This window comes from Vigna angularis, chromosome 5 (genome assembly GCF_016808095.1).
Source record: "Vigna angularis cultivar LongXiaoDou No.4 chromosome 5, ASM1680809v1, whole genome shotgun sequence".
Taxonomy (NCBI): domain Eukaryota; kingdom Viridiplantae; phylum Streptophyta; class Magnoliopsida; order Fabales; family Fabaceae; genus Vigna; species Vigna angularis.
The window spans coordinates 132,144-155,912 of record NC_068974.1 but is presented as its reverse complement, the minus strand read 5'-3'; the positions used below and the strand labels follow the sequence as shown (position 1 = coordinate 155,912).

At 36.4% G+C, this 23,769-nt stretch overlaps 1 protein-coding gene across 2 annotated transcripts; it reads right to left on the bottom strand.

The window, feature by feature from the left end:
* LOC108340675 (uncharacterized) lies at positions 1-18,552 on the bottom strand. Of its 2 annotated transcripts, none has more exons than XM_017578193.2 (10): positions 18,210-18,545; positions 17,962-18,136; positions 17,681-17,839; positions 16,331-16,424; positions 7,842-7,912; positions 6,841-6,892; positions 6,382-6,430; positions 6,145-6,279; positions 394-513; positions 1-306 (listed from the first exon to the last, which is right to left on the bottom strand). In XM_017578193.2, the coding sequence occupies exons 1-10, from the start codon at positions 18,407-18,409 to the stop codon at positions 171-173; spliced, it is 1,191 nt and encodes a 396-aa protein (XP_017433682.1). In that variant the 5' UTR covers positions 18,410-18,545; the 3' UTR covers positions 1-170. The 2 variants fall into 2 exon arrangements, with proteins under 2 accessions (XP_017433682.1, XP_052733799.1); XM_052877839.1 differs by lacking the exon at positions 1-306 and adding an exon at positions 2,189-2,243 and having other exon boundaries at positions 18,210-18,552.
* Positions 18,553-23,769: the final 5,217 nt, after the last annotated feature.

The window sequence follows — 23,769 nt, the reverse complement described above, 5'->3', positions numbered from 1 at the left end:
TAATCAAAGACACATTCTGCAATCAAATAAATTGTATCTAATGACAGCCAAAAAAACCAGTTTACACTACAAAAACTGATGTCCTTATGTATATAATATTTAGTTCATGTTTCAAAGGTATATCAAATCTAAGCTAAAACCCAGTCAGATATACCTAAACTTATTGGACCTCAAGCACAATCAGCTTTCGTTTCCTGATGCACACGCCTGCTCTCAATGAATGTCATTCGAAATTTCTTAAATCTTCCATCCTTTATTGCTTCCCTTATTACACGGAAGAACATCAGGTAGTGGTGTGTATTATGGCTGCAAAATTCAGCATAAATTAATGTTTGCATGTTTAAAGTATTAATTATTGTTTGATACTATAGTTTGAAGTAAAGGAACTCATACATTTCTAGCAGAGTCTGTGCCAGCATTTCATGAACATTAAATAAGTGATTGATGTATGCTTTAGTATGATTCCGGCATGTATAGCAGGTGCAGTTTCCTAAAATGGGGGACATATCTTTGCTGCATGAAAACACAAGCAGAAAGATGAGTAAAAAAGGTGATTTTAAGTTTATTTCTTTTTTAATCAATATTTTCTGTTAGAATATGTCATAATATCGATGCTATACGTTGGAACATTTTAGACTATCTTCTAGAGCATCTCTTAGGATTCAATATCAATTCTATTCTGTCTTTATTCTCTCTTTTCCTCTCTCTCTCTCTACACTTTAAAACCATAATTCCATTGATCAAAGCTGTTCAGTATGATTTGCAGTGAAAACATAGTTTGCTAGCTTAACAATTTTCTTTATGGTCTTAAAGGGTCTCCTAGAACTTGGTTTGGTAGGATACAATACAAACAAGGCAACAAGGTTTATACCCACTTATATAATCTAAATTGGCCTTATCTCTAGTCAATCTAGAACTTCCAACACACCGCCTTCACTCTGAGGTATAAACATCTCAAGCGTAAGACTAAACATTAATGGGTGGTCCGATAGCGGGTGGAACAATAGACTCAATGAACATCAAATTTCGCTAGGATAGACTTTAATCATAACTCTAATATTATATTGAATATAGTGAAAAATAGATATATGAGTAATCTCTGTTGTGTAGAAAATACAGAGTATTGTATTTATAGTAAAGAAAATATAGGCTAAGCCCAAATTACAAATAATGATAGAAAAGAAATAATAATAGATAAACAAAAGATAAAAGATAGATATCTAATATATATGTTAAGAAGTGAACTTTAAGCCTAACTTAACCCCCCACAAAACCGGTTTGTAAATTGAGGTTTGCACCTACTTATATATTCTTGTTAGGATATTTACCCTATTTATCATCATTATATTGTGTCAAGGATTATCCTATTTATCATGATTATATTGTATCTAGAGTTACCCTATTTATCATGATTATATTGTGTCTAGAGTTACCCTAATTATCATGTACTCTTGTATTAATTTATTCTTATAAATAGAAGATTGTGAGAGGGATTAATCAAGCCCTCTAGAATTATTTTATAGTTTAATTCTCAAGTATTCTAAATTAGCCTTATCTCTAGTCGATGTGGGACTTCCAACACACCTCCCTCACATTGAGGTATATACATCTCGAGCGTGAGACTAGACACTAATGGACGGTCCGATAACGACCTAATAGTGGGTGAAACAATATGTCCAACAAACAACAAATATCGCTAGGATAGGCTCTAACCTGACTTTGATGTAATGTTAAGAAGTGAACTTTAAGCCTAACTCAACCCCACCAAACCGGCTTGTAAGGTAAGGTTTGCACCTACTTATATATTCTAAATTGACCTTATCTCTAGTTGATGTGGGACTTCCAACAATATCTAATAGATATCATGATGCAAAAGTGAGCAAACTAACCTATTGTTGGACATTCTACTGCAAGATGGATATTGTATTTCCATTAGAGAAAATTTCGCTAGGATATACTTTAACCATGGCTTTAATACCATGTTGAATATAGAGTGAAAATATATATAGGAGTAATCTCCGTTTCGTAGAAAATACACATAGAGTATTGTATTTATAGTAAAGAAAATATAGGCTAGCCTAAATTACAAATAATGATAGAAAAGTATTAATAATAGATAAACAAAAGATAAAAGATATATATCTAATATATCTAACAGATATCATGATGCAAAAGTGAACAAACTAACCTATTGTTGGACATTCTGCTGCAAGATGGATATTGTATTTCCGTTAGAGAAAATACTGTCATGGAAAAGTAAAAAACAAAAGTTGTTGGGCAATATGGTGTAGAAGCATAGTTCAAGGCAACAACTACTAGTGAATTCATCTAGATTAAGCTTCTCCTTGAAGAATCGATTTTTGGAGACTTCCAAAAGATGAAAGTATCATGTGATAATTAGGCAACTTTTCATATTGCTTCTAATTGAATGTTTTGTGAAAGAACTAAGCATATTGAAATTGAATGTCATTTTTGTTTGAGAAAAGGTTCTTTCTAAAGAACTTGTTGTCACAAAATCTAAGTTCTAATGACTAACTTGTAGACATCTTTACAAAGTCTCTAAATAGACCAGAATTCAATCAAGTTCCTAAAAAATTATTATTCGAGGATACAAGGATTTACGAGTTTCAGATATTATTTTATAGTAAGAGGCTATTTTATTACAAATTATCAATACTTTTGCTTTACCAAAAACCCTATAATTCCAAGCTTGGAGCATTTAACTAATATGTTCCGGTTTGAGAATTGGGAATAGGTATAGGTATAACAACTAGCATTTAAAGTTTAGGTTACATGAATGTTCAAATTCATGTAAATGTTACGAAATTATACTTATTGCCCTTTACTATTCATAAATGTATTAACCCATAGGCTAACATAAACATATGCACGGTTGAGTTCTTTTTAACTCAAGCAATTCACTAATATTATAATTCAACCACATCGAGTGAAAACAGTGAACAGAATTAATTTAGACAAAATACACTATGCATACCTAAAATAGGGCAATATGATATGATTTGATAGAGAAATATCTTATCAAGTATTTCACAATATTAGATGTTGATTTTGTTCCTTATTATTGTATCCCTTTTTGATAGGATCTAAGGTAAGAGGATAGAAGGAAGAGGAAATGACAGAGCAGTTAGGAAAGGCGGGATGGAGGTCTTGTATAAATAGAGTTCTATTCAGTGTTAGAGGGGAGTTAGTCATATTCTTTCGTATAGACAGGTCTTGGACCTTGTGAGGGGGGTTAGGCTCCCGTTAGATGGAGGGAGGTTATGCTCCCAGATACTGATTGTAGGCTACTTTTGTTTATGAGAATACAGATAATTCATTCCTTTCCAATTGTTTTTCTTGCTGTGATTGTGTGAGTAAGTGGTCATCGTTAGGTTTCATACTCAAGAACCTAACAAATTGGTCCGACCTGCCAGATCTGTTTCGGAGGGATGAGGAGCGAGCGAGGGGGAACGGTAGCGAAGAAGAATGGAAGGACGAATGGCGGCAATGGAATCGTCAATGGAGGAATTGAAGGCAGAGGTGTGAGCGATGACTCTCGCGTTCCAACGAGCTTCAGGATGTGCACCAGGAACCAGCCTAGGAGCTCTGAAGGAAGTCGTGATTCTGTCAAGGCTAGACACGAACTACAACCACCGAAAAACTCGAAGGAGGAATCGGAAGAAGACACAGGAGAAGTTCGACGCAGTTGGAGGAAGCACGTTGAACTACCTACATTTGAAGGTGCGGATCCCACTAGCTGGATCGCACAGGCAGAGGAATTTTTCGATCTCCAGAGCATGACGGAGAAGGAGAAGATGAAGCTCGTCTCTAGATGCATGGAGGGAGGTTTGGCGAGATATTGGTTCCGCTTCTGGCGGAAGAAAACCAGGCATTCAACTTGGAAGATGTTCACCGACGCTCTGACGCTGAGATTTGGGGGCCTAAATCGGGGCACTGTTTGTGAGGAGCTGGCAGCGGAGCGACAGGAGGGGAGCGTCGACGAGGACATCCAGGGGTTTGAAATTTTGGTGCCGCAAGCATCTGGAAAACCAGATCACTCCTCACTTTTGGTCTCTGTCAATCTTGGAGCTAGCATTATAACTGGTGGTGGAGATGCGGGGGATGGAGGTACGACATGGAGGTACGAGGCCAATCACTATAACCCAGGCCGATCGAGTGTTGTTGAGCGGTCCGAGGCCAATCGCTATAGCCCAGGCCGATCGGGAGTAGTCGAGCGATCTGAGGCCATAGAAGACCAGTCGTCTTGGGGACGAACGAGCGGTAAGGTGACACGGTCTGAGGCCAATCGTTATAACCCAGGCCGATCGAGTGTTGCCAAGCGGTTCGAGGCCAATCAACCAGGCTGATCGGGAGCCTTCGAAAGCGTGGGGTCAGTAGTAAGCACCCAAAATCTACCTTACTCAGAATTCCTAAAACGGAGAGAGGAGGCAAGGTGTTTCAGGTGTGAGGAATCGTTCGGTCCAGGCCAGTATTGCCCAAAAAGGAGTCTACGGATGGTTATTTTGGCAGAGGATGAAGAGGAGACTGAAGGAGCTGAGACAGAATTAGACTTGAAGCAGACAGAGTTGTCCACAATTGAGGGGAATGGCACCTAAGGTCAAACAACAAGGGCAGAAGATGTTCTTGAAGTTCGGAACATCAAAGGATCAACAAAGGTTCACCCAACAGTCAATAATATGGAAGAAAATGCAGTCTAAGGGTTCAAGACCTGGCATCAACAATCCAAGAATTTTTGCTGGGAAGATCTTGCAGCAACTCTGTTCAAGGTTGTTAATGCGAGCCAAACGGTTGAAGGCAGGGGGAGGAGTCGAACGGTATAAAGATAGGGAGAAGAGAGCCAAACGGTATAAAGATAATGAGAAGAGAGCCGAACGGTAGAAGAAGTTATTTTACAGGGAAGGATAAGAAGCTCCTCGTCTTCAAGGAAATAAGGCAAACAGGAAAATGGTCCCATCAACTTTATCTCTCAATTCGACCACCACCTAAGCCTCCAGACCGGAAGTTGCAAGTAGTAGCCAGCGAGTTCCCTTACTGTGATAAGACCATATCACAATGCCATGGGCTCAAACTTCATTATTCCAACCTTGAGGACAAGGTTGTTTTGCAGCAGGGTGTAATGATAGGATCTAAGGTAAGAGGATAGAAGAGGAAATGAGAGAATAGTTAGGAAAGGCGGGATGGAGGTGAGAGCAATTGGGAAAGGTGGGATGGAGGTCTTGTATAAATAGAGTTCTATTGAGTGTTAGAGGGGAGTTAGTCGTATTCTTTCATATAGACAGGTCTTGGACCTTGTGAGGGGTGTTAGGCTCCTGTTAGATGGAGGGAGGTTTGCTCCCAGATATTGATTGTACGCTACTTTTGTTGATGAGAATACAGATAATTCATTCTTTTCCAATTGTTTTTCTTGCTGTGATTGTGTGAGTGAGTTGTCATCGTTAGGTTTCATACTCAGGAACCTAACACTTTTCATTATTAAATAAGAATACTTGTGTAATTCATTATATTTCTTTTTGGTTTCTCTATTCTCAAAACGGTACCAGAATGGTATCATCCTAACCTGACTTGTTTTGTCAGTAATCTTTCCAATACCCCCCGTTTGGTTAATTGAAGGGGAAAGGATGGGGAAGGAGAGCATTCGATTTGGTGTGTCTGATAGGAAGGTATTAGAATAATTATATTTATGTATAATCATTAAATCTAGGCAGGGTGTATAGTCTACTATATCATTTATTAGTTGTACCTAGTTCTGCACCTAGGGGTCTAATGCAATCCCTTACCATTCCATGTACTCTTGTATTTTCATTATATATAGAATGACAGTGAGAGGGATCTTCTAAGCCCTCTAGAAATATTTTACAATTTCAATCTCAAGGGAAAAGAGAAAATATTTTTAAAAGTGTAGGTACCCACTATACTATTTCTTCTATATCTCTTCAACTAAACACCTCCAATGCTCATCTATTTCCACTTTAACAACTTATTTCTAGCACATCTATTTCTTTCCTCTCAACTAAAACAGGACATGAAAACTAGATTAATTAAAAACTATAACTAAATCAAATTTCATAAAGTCAGGCTAACTAATAGTAACAAAATCAGAAAGCAGTTAAAGTGATCCCAAACCTATAAACTTTTGCTCTCAAATTGATTTTAGTCAAGTCCCTTTCAACCTGGCATCTCTGAAAATCATATTGATTTCCACCGTTGTCTAGCGAAAACGTGAGTGCAAATCCTCCAAGTGTAAGGCAATATACGTACCTATGAAACATAACAGAAACCATCCAAATTCCATAACACAATAGATCATGAAATTAGGGACTAGGGATCCAGAGCAAATGAAAATTGGAATTAGCTACTAACGTTGAATCAAAAAGATCAATCCCAGCATCAATTCCTTCCAAGATTTCCTCTGTAAAGTTGAAATCAGTTTTAAGCACAATAAATTTGTATTCCAACTCAATAAAGAAATAGTCCATTTTAAGATGCACGAGTTCTATAGAGTAGCTGAGCACAAGTGTAAATAGAACAACCATGATGAGTTTTTATTAACTCCAGCCCTAGTCAAAAGGATCAACATATACAATTTCACCATCTTAATGACTATGTGTTCAAGATTATGTAGCAGTTCTCTACATAATCAATTAATCATCTCCCAATTAAGTAAAATGATTGAGGTCAACGAACTCTATTGATTAAAATAAGAGAAAAGAAGGTAGAAGAGAAAATGAAAAGATAACCAAATAACAAGAAACAGAAGTAAAAACACATGCATTGAGCAACACAGGAGGCTAATGAACACAAATATTAAACCAGGTGTACCTGGGAGCCCAAGCCCACTGATCATGCGTGGCTTTTCATCTGGCAAGACATCCTGGGAACAAGGTCAGCTTATGATATCAAACTATATATAACTTTCACCAAGAACCAACTCTCCCAAAAGCTTAAGCTATTTAATGACATGAATGAATTTGTATCTGTTGATTATGTGACTCATATTCATCTATTATTATTTCTCTATTTCTTAATTTCCTCATCTAGGAGATTTCTCAACCAAAGGAAAGTTGTATAATATTAACAGTAGAAAGATCCAAGAGTGTGTAGTAAAAATGAAATGGAAATGTACAGCTAACAACTACAATTTCTAAACAGAACTCTTAAGAACTTATGGCAGCAACTAAGGTGGGATATAGTATCGCAATTAAGGTAAGACACGTTTCAAATAGAGGAGTACTTTATCATTAACAAAAGGTGTATTTTGAATGAAATTATGAATAAATAATGATCATTAAACACCTCTCAGACTTCATGCACGTTACTCTTTTCTGTGATCAGACTTCGTAATAACAGAGAGGCATGAGTTATCCACTTCACTCGTACACTACAATACTGATATATTGTCTTTTATTAGGATAAAAAAGGGAGAAAAATGCCCACGTATTTTCCTTAGACACATAAATAGTAATATTTATGGAATATCCACAAACAGATACGAATAGTAATATGAAAATCACGTTACAATAGTATACATTGTAATACACATACTTGTCAAGATTAATTAAAGTACTTTTACTTATTAAATAAAAGGACAAATCTGTAACTGTTGTTTGTGTTATTCTTCAATTATAATGGAAGTTTCATATAGTAAAATGCAAAATCCTATAAGGCAAACCTTTATTTCACATATTACAAGGTGAAACCCTAATTACAATTAGAGAACAGCATAAATAGTACTTATAGAATAGTATTTAAGTTTCCTGAATAAATCCAAGTACAATGACAACTTACTGAAGTAACTAAACTACTACTGCAGTCGCACTTACTATAATGGCACTTAGAAGAGCAGGTCGCTCTTCAATCCTCTCTCCTAGACCAAATCCTCCAATCCAATAACCTACATCAGTAATTAGAGTTCACTAATCATATGTATCAAAACAAAAGACGCATTTGAAGAACTCAAATGAATTATATAGTATGAAAGAAAAATATACAGAAGTTAAATATTTTATATTGCAGCACTGGTTATGCAAATTGTGACCATTGTGACATGGAATTATTATATTGTTCAAGTATAAAAGAGTGGTATTGGTTGATTGATATGGGGTGGCATTTGTAAGGTATACAAGTGAAAATGGTGTTCTGTCAAAAGATGAATGCTTTAATTCTTTCAATGCCGCCATCAATTATGAAGAAGATATGTTTGCATATTGCAACTTCCCTGATGGCATAAGTTTATGTCATATGAGGCAAATAATTAGTAGTCATGTAGTGTCCACTAGGGGCTAGAAAGTGAGTCATGTGTTTTACCATATGCCGCTTTTGAGTTTGGTAGGAAGTTCTGAATATTTTTTCTAGTAAGTGGTGAGGATTCAAAACAACATCATTTGGGGACATTCATAAATCGCACCCAACAGGACTTTTTCTCTGCATGTAAATTTGATGAGAGTGGAGCCACTTGAATTTGATTGCAGAGCATCATTCAGAAACAATGGAGAAGTCACAAATTGGTGATCCATTGCTCAGAATGTTTAGTGTTATGTTTTGTTAATGTTTTGTATGTTTTAGAATTTCTTGTAATGCTTTATTTAAAAAAAAGAAGGTAGTATTGCTTTGTTTAATTTGTCAAAGTTTAGCGTTATCAATTTGACTAGTTCTGTAATGAAAAGTTCATTGCTTTTTTATCGTTTGTGTTCCATTATTTGATGGTGTAAGTTAATTTTATTTGCTTGTATTAGAGCAATTAACCGTGCAACGCTTATCATGGGGTAACTGTGTGGCCTAACGTGGGTGAATGTAATGATTTAAATAGTTTTCAAACATCAAATTTATAGTTTTAATGTCCCTGAACACAATTGAACCATATACGAATTTGCTAATGTAGTTTCCTCTATAGCAAGTGCAGTCTCAGCTGGCTCTTCATTTGCTATTTTAGTTTCCTACTGCAGGTGCAGTGTCTGCTGGCTCTGCATTTTGGGCAGATTCGGCTAGCTCAAAACCAAAAGGTTGGGATTCTACTACTACAATTGGATAGGTCTTCTCCCCATCAATGCCAGCTTTGAGGTAATAAGGCTGATTCTCAAAATAGGGGACATCAAAGATAATCTTCATACGGCCCAGTTACAACCCATATACCTACAGGATTTCACATAGTAGACATTTTCACTAAAGAGTTTCCTCAGGGTAGATTTCAGGATCTTGTAGGTAAGTTTGGAAAGATTAATATTAATTTACCAACTTGAGGGAGAGTGTTGTAAATAGAAAATTATTAGGATGAAAAGTATTCTTAGTATCTCTAGTAATTAGGAAAAAATATCTTAAGAAAATTTCTATTCAATTCAGCATTTTTTTTCTTTTTAAATTTTTTTATTATTATTACAAATAGAGATTATGACAATGTAACTGGTGTGATTGTTATCGATAAAATAAGTCTTTATAGTTCAAGCCATATACATACACACACATAAGCTAAGTACAAAAATTCATTAATTTATGTCATTCAAATTCAAGTGACAAAAAGTAAAATGACAAGTAATTATTAAAATCAAACAATAAATTGAAAGGGAAATTTTACAACATTGTAATTGTTGTAACATTTATATTCCCCAGACTCAAGTTTAGGATCTTATTTAATTTCTTTTAACTGAATTTCTTTAAATTTGTAACTGTATATTGGGTTTCCATTGAAGATTCAATTAAAGCCCAATTTAGCTTTGCATTCTCGGCAATTGATAGAAGACAAGGAAGGCATGTGCTCATTTGGTGCCTTGGAGAGCAAGTTACACAAGAAGCATGAACAAGCAAGGCACATGCAAGCTCATTCTCAACATCTAAGATAGATCTTACTAGACCATCAATTTAAAATATTTTCCTCTCATTTCGTTTCAATTTTGACAAATATTTTCTAGAGCATTGTCTCTTGAAATAGTGATCCTCTTTCTTTTAAGTTTTATCTTTAAATTTTTTGGACTTCAAGTGGTAATTCTACACATCACTTATCTTGAGCTAGTCTCAAATGGCGTTTTCTCCATTTGTCATCTGCATCTTTTCTATTTCTTAGTTTGGCCATATTCTCGCACATTACATGTTCTTAATATGTTCTATTCACGTCATTGTTTCCAATCTTATTCTTATATTGTTCTTAGTTTCATGTTATGTTCTTGTCTTGTTTGAATCTATGAATCAAAGCTCATCCATGATTTATTTAATGTTTTAATCAAATATGAGATTCATTTCCAAGGTTGCAATCTTGCAAGGAAATTGAAATTTATGAAAGCTTCCAATGCATATGTTAGGGTATAAGGTGGGAGGATATTCATTATAAGTTAATTAGAGTAAATAAATATAATATAAGTTAATTAGAGTAAATAAATATATATTCCAGGGAAATATTCAATATAAGATATTTATAATTAAGGATATATGCTAGGATAATATATGGAGAGATATTTATATATAGGGATATTTATATTAAATGCAAATATATTCTAGGAAAATATTTAGTAAGAGATGAACAGGAAATAATTAGTATAATTAAAGTTAGAGTCTAGGGTTAAGGGTATGCTTTTGATTTGTGAGTTGTGTAAGAGAGCTTATGCTCTCAGGTAACTGACGGAGATCCTGCTCCCAGTTATTAGAAATAATTGACGGAGGTTATGCTCCCAATTATTGTTTATCCTTGTTTATTCAGATATTACCATCAATAAAAGATATTCATTCGTTCAATTTCATTCTTTCATTACTATTTTGCTTGTTTTGAGTGTGTGAGAGGTTGATTTCGTTACGTCTCTTACTCGGTCACGTAACAGCATATTTGTCCTCTATCATAGCATCTCCAACCTTAGAATAGATTGCTTTATAGCCTTCCCATATGTTAGGGGTTGGATAGTTTATGAAAGAAGGGAGAAAAAGAAGGCCTAACTACCTTAGCGGTGAAGGGATGAGAAATAGGGCGGGTAGTATGGGTATATAAGGAATAACACCTTATACTGTGATTAGACAGAGAGAAAAATCATATACTTTGTATAGACCGGTGGCAACACCTGGTGAGAGGGGTTAGGCCCTCGTCTTACACGTGTTTCTCTTTTTTTCATTTCATAGAATAAAATACCCATTATTTGATTCTTTCTGTTGAGTGAGTGTGCGTTATAGTGACCGAGAGTTACGGTTAGGATCCTATTCTCGGATTCCTAACACAACTATCATAGCATCTCCAACCTTAGAATAGATTGCTTTATAGCCTTTCCATATCTCCTTAGCTATCTTTCATAAAGAGGTAAGCACAACTAACTTTTGGTTTTATGGCATTCCACAACAATGACATTACAACCTCACCTCCCATGTTGCAAATTTTGGATTTGAAAAATTAGGAGCATGGTCAATGAAGATGATTTTATTTGCCCTTCCCTTTTAGAAAGGTTGTGACAAAACGAGACCATTATAGGTAATTTTTCCCATTGAATGACAGGCTAGGTTAGATGTTTTACAGTTTTACATTACCAAAATTGTCTTTATGAGAAATAGAGAAGATTGGGAGAAAATATCCCTTGTGTGTTTAGCATACACATAGGGTAGTTTATTTATATTGTAAGATATGGGCCAATGCCCTAAATACAGAATAGACTAAGCCCAAATAACAGAAACACACATCTTAACATCTAACAGTCTTATTGGTTAAGGGATTCCTTTGCATCAGACATATTGGAGGTTTGAAGTATGGCAATGCAGCCCTAGAGAGAATGCAGCGGAAGAAAAGGGATTTGCAGAAATGTAGGCTATGCAGATGATTAGACAAGCTCCCAAGGATTTTTCTTTGGGAGATATGATATCATGTGAGAAAATTTGGTTTTGATGATTTTCATAGAAGAGCAATTGCTCGTAAATAGAATACAAAGAATCTAATTATGGAAAATCCTAATTTACTGGAATATAATAGACACAAAAATATCCTATAATTCAGAATCATTGATTCTGTACTATAAATACAAAATCTCCTAATTATGCAATAAAATTTGTACAAGTATCCTCGGGGGAATATTATCTTCAGTGTTAGATGTTAAGTTGTGTGTTTCTGTTAATTGGGCTTAGCCCATTCTATATTTAGGGTTTAACCCTTATTCTACATTATAAATAAACTACCCTATGTGTATGTTAAAACACATTAGGGAGATTTCTCCTAATCTTCTTCTCTATATTCAATATGGTATCTAGAGCACAGGAATAGTTCCAGTCAACTCCACGGTCTCCGGCACCTATCACTGCCGCTGTTGTCGCCGTCGCCGCCGCCTCCGCCGCTGCCGTCACCGTCGCCGCCAGAGTTCCAGAATCGACCGGCGACCACACCATCGAATCGTCTCGGCCAGGCGACCACCGTCGTACAAAGATCGCGGCGAACGGACCTCTCACGCGCCTCCACGCGCCGCCGCAAGAGTCGCCGCCGCCGCCGCTGCCGCTGCCGCTGCGCGTGCCGGCGCGTCGCCGGAGCTTTCCGCCGCCGATCAGCACCGCCGTGATCGCCTCTTCGCCCTCTTTCTGGATCTGTGGTTGTTGCATCAATCGGAGTACTTTGAATTTTTAGGGTTTCTCCCTCTCCATGGCTGCCCAACTTGATGATCGGAGTCGGTCTCGCCAACCAGGTAAAAGACGTCCAAAATGTGACCACTGTGGCAAGCTAGGCCACAAAATTGATAGATGTTATGCACTTCATGGACGTCCTTCTCGACCTATAGCAATGGCTAATTCTGATCCACCTCCCCGATCACCGTCTGCAGACCATCCTACTTCATCAAATCCCATAAATAACCCTTTACTCTTTCAGTAATTTCTCAGATGGTATGAGGACCGTCAGCACTCTAGTTCCACTACATTTGCTTCTGTTATACGCACAGGTCCTCCTTTTGTCGGTCTGACTCACTCTCTCGGATCTTGGATCCTTGACTCAGGTGCCACCGATCATATCACTGGTAACAAGTCCTTGTTTTCTTCCTTGTCATGTCCGGTTAATTTACCCTCGGTAACGATGGCTGATGGGTCTCGAGTCTCATCTCATGGTATTGGTACTGTTCATATTTTTCCGCCCATATCCATTGATAATGTACTTTATGTCCCTGGGTCTCCTTTTAACTTATTGTCCGTAAGTCGTCTAACTCGTTCCCTTAATTGTGTTATTTCATTTACCAAAGATTCTGTTTGGTTGCAGGACCGGAGTTCGAAACACATGATTGGCACAGGATGTGAGTCTCATGGCCTATATCATCTCAGCCCTTCTCCACATGCTGGCGTAATCATGGAGTCACCATCCCTTCTTCACGCTCAGTTAGGTCATCCCAGTCTTGCCAAATTGCAGCAACTTGTTCCGAGTCTGTCCAAATTATCAAGTTTGTCGTGTGAGTCTTGTCAGTTAGGTAAACATACTCGTAGTTCCTTTCCTCGTAGTGTTTCCCAACGAGCGTCATCCCCCTTTTCATTGGTACATTCTGATATTTGGGGACCTAGTCGTGTTAAGTTAACTTTAGGATTTCAGTATTTTGTTACCTTTATTGATGACTATTCTAGATGTACTTGGTTGTTTCTCATGAAGAATCGTTCTGAGTTGTTTTCTATTTTTCAAACTTTTTTCAATGAAATAAAAACTCAGTTTGGGGTTTCTATTCGCACTTTACGTAGTGATAATGGCCGTGAATACCTTTCTCAAGAGTTTAAACATTTTATGGCTTCTCATGGCATTCTTCACCAAACCTCATGTGCTTATACCCCTCAACAAAATGGGGTGGTTGAGCGCAAGAATAGACACCTTATTGAAACAACTTGTACCCTTCTCATTCATGGTCAAGTACCCTCACGTTTTTGGGGTGATGCTGTTCTCACGGCATGTTATCTTATCAACCGCATGCCATCTTCCGTCCTAGCGAACAAAATCCCTCATTCTATATTATTTCCTCAAGACCCTCTACATCCATTACCTCTTAAAGTTTTTGGGTCTACATGTTTTGTTCATGATTTTAGTCCTGGCCTTGATAAGTTATCTCCTAGGTCTCACAAATGTGTCTTCTTAGGATTTCCACGGTCACAAAAGGGCTATAAGTGTTTTTCCCCTTCTCTCAATCGTCATTTTATCTCTGCTGATGTCACTTTTAATGAGTCTTCTTTTTACTTTTCACATCTATCTTCTAGTTCTGTACCTCTCCCTGTTACTGTTGATATTCCTCTTATCTGTGATCCTCCTGGTGATACTCCACCCCTTTTGTCTTCTCCTTCTTTAGACTCTCATTCACCACAGGATTGTCCTTCACCACCACCCCTTCAGGTTTATAGTCGCCGCAATTGTCTCCCTCATGACTCACTTCCAGTGCCACCTCCTGTGTCTCCTCCGACTCCAGCAAACGAGTTTGACTTGCCTATTGCCCTCCGTAAAGGTATACGCTCTACCCGTAACCCTTCCCCCCATTATACTGTTCTTAGTTACCACAGATTATCTCCATCTTTTTACACTTGTCTCTCATCCATTTCTTCTGTGTCAATTCCTAAATCTGTGGGTGATGCCTTAACTCATCCTGGCTGGCGTCAAGCTATGCTGGATGAATTAAGTGCTTTACAGAAAAGTGGAACTTGGGAGCTTGTCCAATTACCATCTGGAAAGTCTGTTGTTGGTTGCAGGTGGGTGTATGCTATCAAGGTTGGCCCTGATGGCACAATTGATCGTCTGAAAGCTCGACTGGTTGCCAAAGGCTACACACAGATTTTTGGTTTGGATTATGGTGATACTTTTTCTCCAGTGGCAAAAATGACCTCTGTTCGCCTATTCATTGCCATGGTCGCTCTTCGACAATGGCCTCTTTACCAACTTGATGTCAAAAATGCCTTCCTAAATGATGATTTGCATGAAGAAATTTATATGGAGCAACCGCCTGGCTTTGTTGCTCAGGGGGAGTCATCTGGATTGGTATGTCGTCTTCGCAAATCCTTATATGGCCTAAAACAATCTCCTCGGGCCTGGTTTGGTAAATTCAGTTGTGTTGTTCAACAATTTGGTATGTCTCGCAGTGAAGCAGATCATTCAGTGTTCTATCGCCATTCAAGTGTTGGATGTATTTACTTAATAGTGTATGTTGATGATATTGTTCTCACAGGAAGTGACTATCTTGGCATCTCTCAGCTGAAACAACACCTTTGTCATAATTTTCAAACCAAAGATCTTGGCAAACTCCGGTACTTTTTGGGTATTGAAGTAGCACAATCCAATGATGGTATTGTCATATCTCAGAGGAAGTATGCGTTAGATATCTTGGAGGAAACAGGGTTAATGAATTGTAAATCTGTTGAGACACCTATGGACCCCAACATCAAACTCTTACCAAATCAGGGGGAGCCTTTCTCGGATCCTGAACGGTACAGAAGATTACTTGGTAAATTAAACTACCTTACTGTTACGCGTCCTGACATTTCCTTCGCAATTAGTGTGGTGAGTCAATTTCTAAACTCCCCATGTGAAGACCATTGGGATGCAGTTGTTCGCATACTGAAGTATATTAAAGGATCACCTGGAAAAGGTTTGCTATATGGCCCTAACAACGATACAAAAATCGTTTGCTATTCAGATGCTGATTGGGCTGGTTCCCCTTCTGATAGGAGGTCTACTTCTGGATATTGTGTCTCTATTGGTGGCAACCTGATTTCTTGGAAAAGTAAGAAGCAAAGTGTTGTGGCAAGGTCCAGCGCAGAAGCAGAATATAGAGCTATGGCATCTGCTACTTGCGAGCTTGTGTGGCTTAAACAATTACTTAATGAATTGAAATTTGGAGATGTCACTCACATGACACTTATATGTGATAATCAAGCTGCTCTTCATATTAGCTCTAATCCTGTCTTCCATGAGAGAACCAAGCACATTGAAGTTGATTGTCATTTTATTAGAGAAAAAATCATATCCGGAGATATCAAAACTGAGTTCGTTAACTCAAGCAACCAGTTGGCAGACATATTCACTAAGTCCTTACCTAGGACCTAGAATTGACTATCTTTGTAACAAGCTTGGAACATATGATTTATATGCTCCAGCTTGAGGAGGAGTGTTAGATGTTAAGTTGTGTGTTTCTGTTAATTGGGCTTAGCCCATTCTATATTTAGGGTTTAACCCTTATTCTACATTATAAATAAACTACCCTATGTGTATGTTAAAACACATTAGGGAGATTTCTCCTAATCTTCTTCTCTATATTCAATATTCAGCATATTTTTAGAGATTCTAACACCAAAAGAAGTGTAAACACATTAACACATAAAGCAACTATAGAAAAAAAAAAAGAAAAAAAAAAACCTGATACATTTCGCTTGGCTACCTCCATTGCACACCGCATCCTTTCATCAAAATTTGGGCCTCCAACAACCGCACCAAAGACTGACCCAGCTGCCTAATTTTCAGACAAATATAATAAACTAGTTAATTTTATTGATTACAAAATGAGATGATGATTCATAGACTTCAAAATAGTTAACCATGTGGGAAGAAAAGATCTTGATTAGATGCAAACCTCACCTTACAAGTCAATTTTGTAAGGTTGATATAGATTTAAAGTCCATTCTTTAAGATTATTGTTCCAATATAAGATTTCATATCTAATAAAAATAAGAGCTAGAACTAGATTTATGATTTGTCAATAACTTTTATTTTTCTTATATTTTGTAGTTACAAATACTCTGTACATGCCTCGGGTTTTCACATATTTCGGCATAATTATAATATTGAAATTCTTTTCACACATGCCTAAGTAACACTCTTCGCATACAATGTCAATAGCCAGAATAAGTCAAATTCTGAAGGCTGAAGAATATTACTGAAAAATTAAGGTAAAGTGAGCCATTATGTTGATAAATTGACCAATTTGAACTTGGTAAATAGGGATAAATTTAAATGGTATTCTTCTATGCCTCATAGCATTGGTTTGGATTTTCTTTATAATAAATACCAACTTTCTAAGTATAGGGGTGTTTAGCTTCTTTTGAAGCTTGTCTTATATTTTTTGCTCATGGGTTTGGTCTAGTCCCCCGCATGATTCATTATTCTTTTTTTTCCTTTTAATAATATTTTCTTATGTGAGGGCAAATGATAGATGTGTTTTGGGATGTCAGCATAGATGAGATATTAAAGTGCATAGTAATGTCTACCATGAGCTTTTGATTAAAAAAAAAAGTGAAACAAAGTATTCAAAGTATTCAAAGTTGGAGATCAGAACTTTTACAGGGTCAGCAGCATAATAGTGAAGTGAGAAGTCAAAAAAATTCTTTTTGTAGTGTTTGAATAAAAAGTAAAGACAAATCAAAAGAAACCAAAAGTCCACATTTCCTTAGAAAAACTGCATCAGCCAAAGTGGAAGCAAAGATCATTTCATGGTCAAAGTTCCAGGGTCTTTCTAGATACCATTATATGATGTTAATGACAAGTAAAAAGAAACCCGTGACGCCTGGATGACAATGTTTTCACATTCATCATTCGTTATTACTTAATTTGGAACTCATTTTAGTGTTCCCAACTAATAGACTCAAATTACGACAAAACATTATTTAACCCACATTCATTACCGTTATTGAATTTCTGAGACTCATGAACTTCAGGACGCAATTCATATCACTGGAAGAGTAAAAGAAGAAAACAAAAACTTTCCTTTACCGGATTTAATGCAAGGCAATCGTCGAGCCATCGCACGGTTCTATCTACTGAGGTTTTGTTCCTTTTTTCAGACACCCAAGCAGGTACCTCATCAGCCAAAGTGGCCCATATATTTGGCCTCATGCATGAAATCATTTCAACATAATCTTTGGAGTTAATCTGGTCATGCCAATGTACGATTAGAAGATACATTAGATTCATCCTAATTTAAAATGTAAAACTACAGCAGAGTGTATAAAGCCTTTTAAGGTAAGGCAGACAGCAATGGACACTATTTTTACCGATAGACGACCACAAGGAGTCTCAAAAGATGGTCCGAGTTTGGTAGCTCCCTTAGACTCGGGAAGGCATTGGATGGAATCCCTGGCTACTGCCGCAATTCCATATTGGTGCAAGCTAAGCATCTGGTGAAGGCCTCCTATTTTTGATATTGTGGTTGAAGCAAGACCTTCCAAACTAGAAAATTGGACGAGAAGAAAATCAGAAGAATATGAACTAGATTATGAAAATTGGACGCGTCAATACTTACAAGTGGAGTGGGGAAATTTGAAGGAGATGGGAATCCGGAAAAGGGAGAGAAGTGAGTAGGTCAGGGGCGATAAAATGTGGAAGTCCTTTGCGAGTGGATAGGAGAAGAGCGGGGGTCTCTATGGGTTTTGGGCAGCTTCCCAACTCTAGTGCTCCTATCCGCCCCCCACTGCAATATGCCTTCTTTACCACAAACTTCATTTGCCTGTTGCAGTCGAGTCGCGCCGAGATACGAAAATTGACTTGGTTTTAGAGTTTTGGATTTAAAGTTTATATTTCGATTTAGACTTAGGGTTTAAAATTTTGAATTTGGAGTTTCGAATTTTGAACTTGGAGTTTCGAATTTTGAACTTGGAGTTTGGACTTTGGAATTTGGATTTTTTTACTTTAAATTTAGATACATAAATCTTTAAAATGTTTTTTACTTTAATTTTTAGATATATAAATGAAAAATATATGAAAATCTTTTAGCTGCCGGCATAATTAAACATGAACGAAATGTAGAGATTTGAGTCTGTCATGAAAATCTTCATTACTCAAGAAGAATATGCAAATGGCAGAGATATTTGATTGTTCATGTACAAGGCAGTTCTTCCGTCCAAACTTCATGTAAGCCAGTGCATGTCTGGAAAAAACATTTCGAAAATCTAACAGTGCAAGAAGAAATCAAATAACCTAACTATATAGATTAATTTTCAGAAATTTTGTAGTTCCACACTTAATTGGTTTATGGCAATCCAAAAGGCCTAAATGGGAGGGAAATGTCAGACACAAACATGAGGACTTTTTTTCTTTTAAGATAATGATATTCTTACTCTATTTTTTACAATATTTTAACTTTGTCCATCCACGTGTCAGTATGTAATTGGTTCAGATGATCAATTTAAAAAGAATGATATGGAAAGAGATGAATTGGGGATTTAAGCGGTTTTGTTGTTCACGCGTTTCATATTATTGAATTCAAAAGACTATGCGAGACGGCATTTTGGGATGTCTTTCACCAAAACGAGAAATCCCTATTCACCAAACCTCCAACTTTTTGTCGTCGTTTCTCGTTCGTCATTTGTTTCGTTGCAATTGTCGTTTGGAAGCATCGTTGAAGATCGAAATCACCGTTGACATGTGTTTGGTAGCTTCCCGTTGTTCGTTTAGCTTATCCTTTGTTCTTGTTCGATTATTTTGACTTGTTTTAAATTTTTGAAATTTTTTTATCATTTTGGGGTTGTTCTATTTTTTGGGTGTTATTTTGATTTTGAAGACCTTATTTGGTGTATCGTAGGTATTGTTGTAATGGACGAAATTGGTGAACAAAGTGAAAAATCTTGATATAGGATTGTGTTGGGACCAAGGGTCAAATAACTGAGGACCTGAGACTGAAGTTTTACACAGAAAGAACAACACATTTCATGTCATGAATTTTTAAGTGGAAATAATATTGTTAGACAAATTAATGGTTAAGTATGTTTTTAGTCCCTAAACTATCAAGCGATTTTGTTTTTAGTTTCTCTTTCAAACTAAGATACTTTTTGGTCCTTCTCCTTAAGGAAACCATAATTTTTCGTCTTCAAAAACCAACGACGTTAAAAGGAAGCTAAGTTGGCTAACGAATTGAGTGCCACGTCATTTTTTTTTTACACTGAGTCAATTTGTCCCTCATCGTTCGGTCACCATCCTCATTCAGTCACCATCATCGTTCGGTCACCATCACCATTTGGTCATCATAACCGTTCGGCCATTACCAATATCGTTCGGTCATTATTGTACGGTGAGGGACAAATTGACTCAGTGTAAAAAAAAAGTGTCGTGACACCCCATCGTTAGCCAGCTCAGCTTCTTTCTAACGCCGTTAGTTTTTTAGGATGAAAAATTATGTTTTCCTGAAGGAGAAGAACCAAAACGTACCTTAGTTTGAAAGAGGAACTAAAAACAAATTTGTTTGATAGTTTAGAAACTAAAAACATATTTAACCCACAAATTAATGTACAACCAACTCATCTTCAGTCAATGATGATCACATGTTTAACCATCTCCATCACCAAGGAACAAAAAAGTGTAAAACTCTTGCTACAAAATTAGGTGGGGACAAAGGGTTAAATAACTGGGGACCTAAGCCTAAAGTTTTGCACAATGAGGTTAACACAATTCATGACATTAATTTTGAAATGGAAATAACATTACTTGACAAATTACTGCACAATCAACTCATTTTCGCCCAATGATAACCACATTTTTAACCAACTTCATCAACAAGTAACCAAAAAGTATAAAACTCTTGTTTTAGAATTGGGTGGGGACGAAGGGTCAATTAATTAGGGACCTAAGTCTAAAGTTTTTCATAAGGAGGTCAACATGTGTTACTCGCCACTATCCGTAGATACCCGCAAATATTTAAAAAAAAATATTTTATAACTTTTTAAAATAAAACTTAACTAAATTACAAAACATATAAAATATAAATTAAATTAAATTAAATATAAATTAAAATTTAATTTTAATTGAATTTAACCTAATAAAATATAAATTAATTTTAATTTTAATTAAATTTAACTTAATAAAATATATATTAAATTTTTTTTTTATTTTTTAGGAGTAACGCATGTACAAATAATATAATACCCGCATCTGACCCATTTATAAGCGGGTATTAAAATACACGCAACCCGTTGGTAATAAATACCTATAGGTACCAATTATTCGTCACGGATTTTATCCACTGATACCCGCGAGCGTGAGTTTGTTTGCCATCCCTGGTCATGGTTAAGAAGGCGAATAGTTGGTGAAGGATGTGCACAAATTTCATTGCCTCAATAAGGCTTGTCTAAAGGACGCATACCCTATCTCGAGCATCAATGAGTTGGTGATGGTGCTTCAGGCCACCAAATTTTGAGCTCTTTGGGTGTGTATTTTGACTACAACTAGATACCAATGTATCACCCTGATTCGGAGAAGACTCCCTTCATTACTAAACGAGCCAACTATTGTTCCGACGAAATGTCATTCAACTTGAAGAATGTTAGAGCCACCTATCAATGCCTGATGGACAAAGTCTTCCACCACCATATAAACAAATGTGTGGAGTTATATCTAGATGATATGGTGGTGTGAAGTTGGTTGACTAAAGAGCACACCAAAGATATGGAGGAAGTCTTTAGCCAGATTCGACACTACGGGATGCGTCTCAACCCCTCCAAGTACACATTCGACATTGGAGCGGGAAATATCCTAAGTTCCATGCTCCTTGCTCACAACATTGAAGTCAACCTTAACAAGTCCACAACCATCTTGGAGATGTGAAGCCCACAAAAACCTTAAGGAGGTGTTGCGCCTTGTAGGCTGACTGATCTTCCTATTTCGATTCATCCCCAAATTGGCTGAGAGGATCCAGCCAATCCTTAATATGATGAAAAAGACCTTTATAGTCAAGTTGGACAAGTAGTGTAAATCCGCTTTCACAAAGACGAAGACAATCTTCACCAGCTCGTCATCATGGCAACTCTACTTGGTCGTCTTTGATGAAGTTATTAGCGCAACTCTCGTGCAAGTGGCTCTAGAGCTAAAACTAGTCCATTTCATTAGTCGAGTTTTGTAGGATCTAAAGACGCACTATCAACAGATAGAGAAGGTGGCCTTGGCATTGTTCATAGTAGCTCACCGCCTGAGACCTTACTTCTAGAGTCACCAAGTGATTGAACCTTGTCAGGAGGATGATGAGTTGGTCGGTGGAGCTATCCAAGTTTGGCCATCGGTATGAATCTCGTGGTTAAGTTCACGGAATACACCTAGCTGAGTTTACTGTTGAACTTCCCCTACCAAAAGATAACCCCACGTGTGGTTGTTGTATGTTGATAAGTCATTGGATAAGAAGGGGGGAGGAACTGTAATCGTGATCGAAGGACCGAATGGTGCTACGATTGAACACTCCTTATTGTTCAAGTTCAAGATTTCAAATAATTAAGCTGAGTATGAAGGGGTCGACCTGGCTTTAGCAAAGGACCTAAGAGCCTAACGAGTGGAGTGCAGACAAACTCACAAGTTGTCGTCAAGCACATGAATAAGAAGTTTCAGATAAAGGAGAATTAACTCCTTCAATACTTCAACAACTGATGAAGAGCTTCAAGGTCGTGGACATTAAGCATATCCTATGCAAGGAGAACGCTCGGGTTGGCATATTGTCAAAGCTGACAAGTAGAAAGGAAAAGGCGCAGTTATCTACGATCACTTCTAGGTTCGCCGACATCATCATGGACTAGTCGAATATTTACTCACTTTGGTTTTAGAGTACCTTCTACAAGTTGGATCAAATAGTTTTAAAGGTTGAAAGGTAATAAAGACAAACGTTAGGACACACGAAACTTGAAGAACATATAACCTCAATCTCATAACCGAAACAAAATTATAGTGATTAAATATAAGAAAATATAGTAATAAAAAGAACTTGATTGTATATATTATTTTATTGATTATAGGATAATTTTTCATATTTCCTTAAATTCAAACCTTAATTTCAGAATTTTCAATAAAGTTTTAAAAGTGAAACAATTAAGTTGATTTATTTTTAAATATTTCAATTAGCTAATTAATGTTCTATTTATAAAATTAGATATATTAATCATCTTAAAATTATTTACACTACTTTTAAACTTGAAGTAATTAAATATAAGAAAATAAATATTTCAAATGCATAAATTCAAACCTAAATTTTAGAATGTTCAATAAAGTTTATAAAAGTGATTTAAGTTGATTTACTTTTAAATATTTCAATAGGTATTTAATTTTTAACACAAATTTAATTTCATTTTGATTTTGGAGCTCTCTCATGTAGAAAAAAAAATATGAAAGTTTTGAGTTGGTCAAATGGATGAAAAGGAAAAGAGGTGTTAGCCAAAGGCCTCTAGAAGGATAAAAGGAAGAGACTAAGTTTTATTATATTTGTTTATGAAGTTATTGAACTAACTCGGGTAAAGTACCAAGGAAAATTAAGGATATAACTAAAATGATTATTGCAACCGCGGTTAAGGCAACAATTTAAGAACAAGCTGAAGTTCATGTATAAACTACTAAGAGGAAGAACTTACCCATAATAATAAACAAAAAAGAAGAAGCAAGAACTTCTACATCAATTGGTGTTCCCCTTAATCTAAAAAGAAAGACGATTCTACATAAATAATCATCAAACGAGGACGAGCTTTTGTTCTATGGATTGATACCTAGATTAACCTTTATACTATATTAGTTAAGGGGATACTTAGTTTTGTTTGACAAGCTTGTGTAATACAAAAAAACCCTCTGTTATGACTATATTATTTATAAGGTATTTATGACGTTAATGGGTCTTCATCTATATGAGTTAGGGTGAGCCCAGTGACCCATTTATCTTTGATCCAAATTATGCTAAATTAAAGAATAACATGTTATTAGCTTATGATATAACGATTTATGGTTAAGTAGAAATAGATCGACTTGTGATCAGATAAGAATAAGTCAACCAAGTAACAACATATCGACTTATGGTTGGGTAGAAACATGTTGTCTTATAGTTAGGTAACCAATAAATTAACTTA

Bases quoted from the DNA above. Each gene is read 5' to 3' on its own strand.
- LOC108340675 (XM_017578193.2), bottom strand. From the start codon at position 18,409: ATGAAGTTTGTGGTAAAGAAGGCATATTGCAGTGGGGGGCGGATAGGA. The intron at 514-6,144 runs GTTTGGGATCAC...GTTTTCATGCAG, and splicing joins TTGAGAGCAAAAGTTTATAG to CAAAGATATGTCCCCCATTT. The intron at 307-393 runs GTATGAGTTCCT...TGAATTTTGCAG, and splicing joins GCACAGACTCTGCTAGAAAT to CCATAATACACACCACTACC.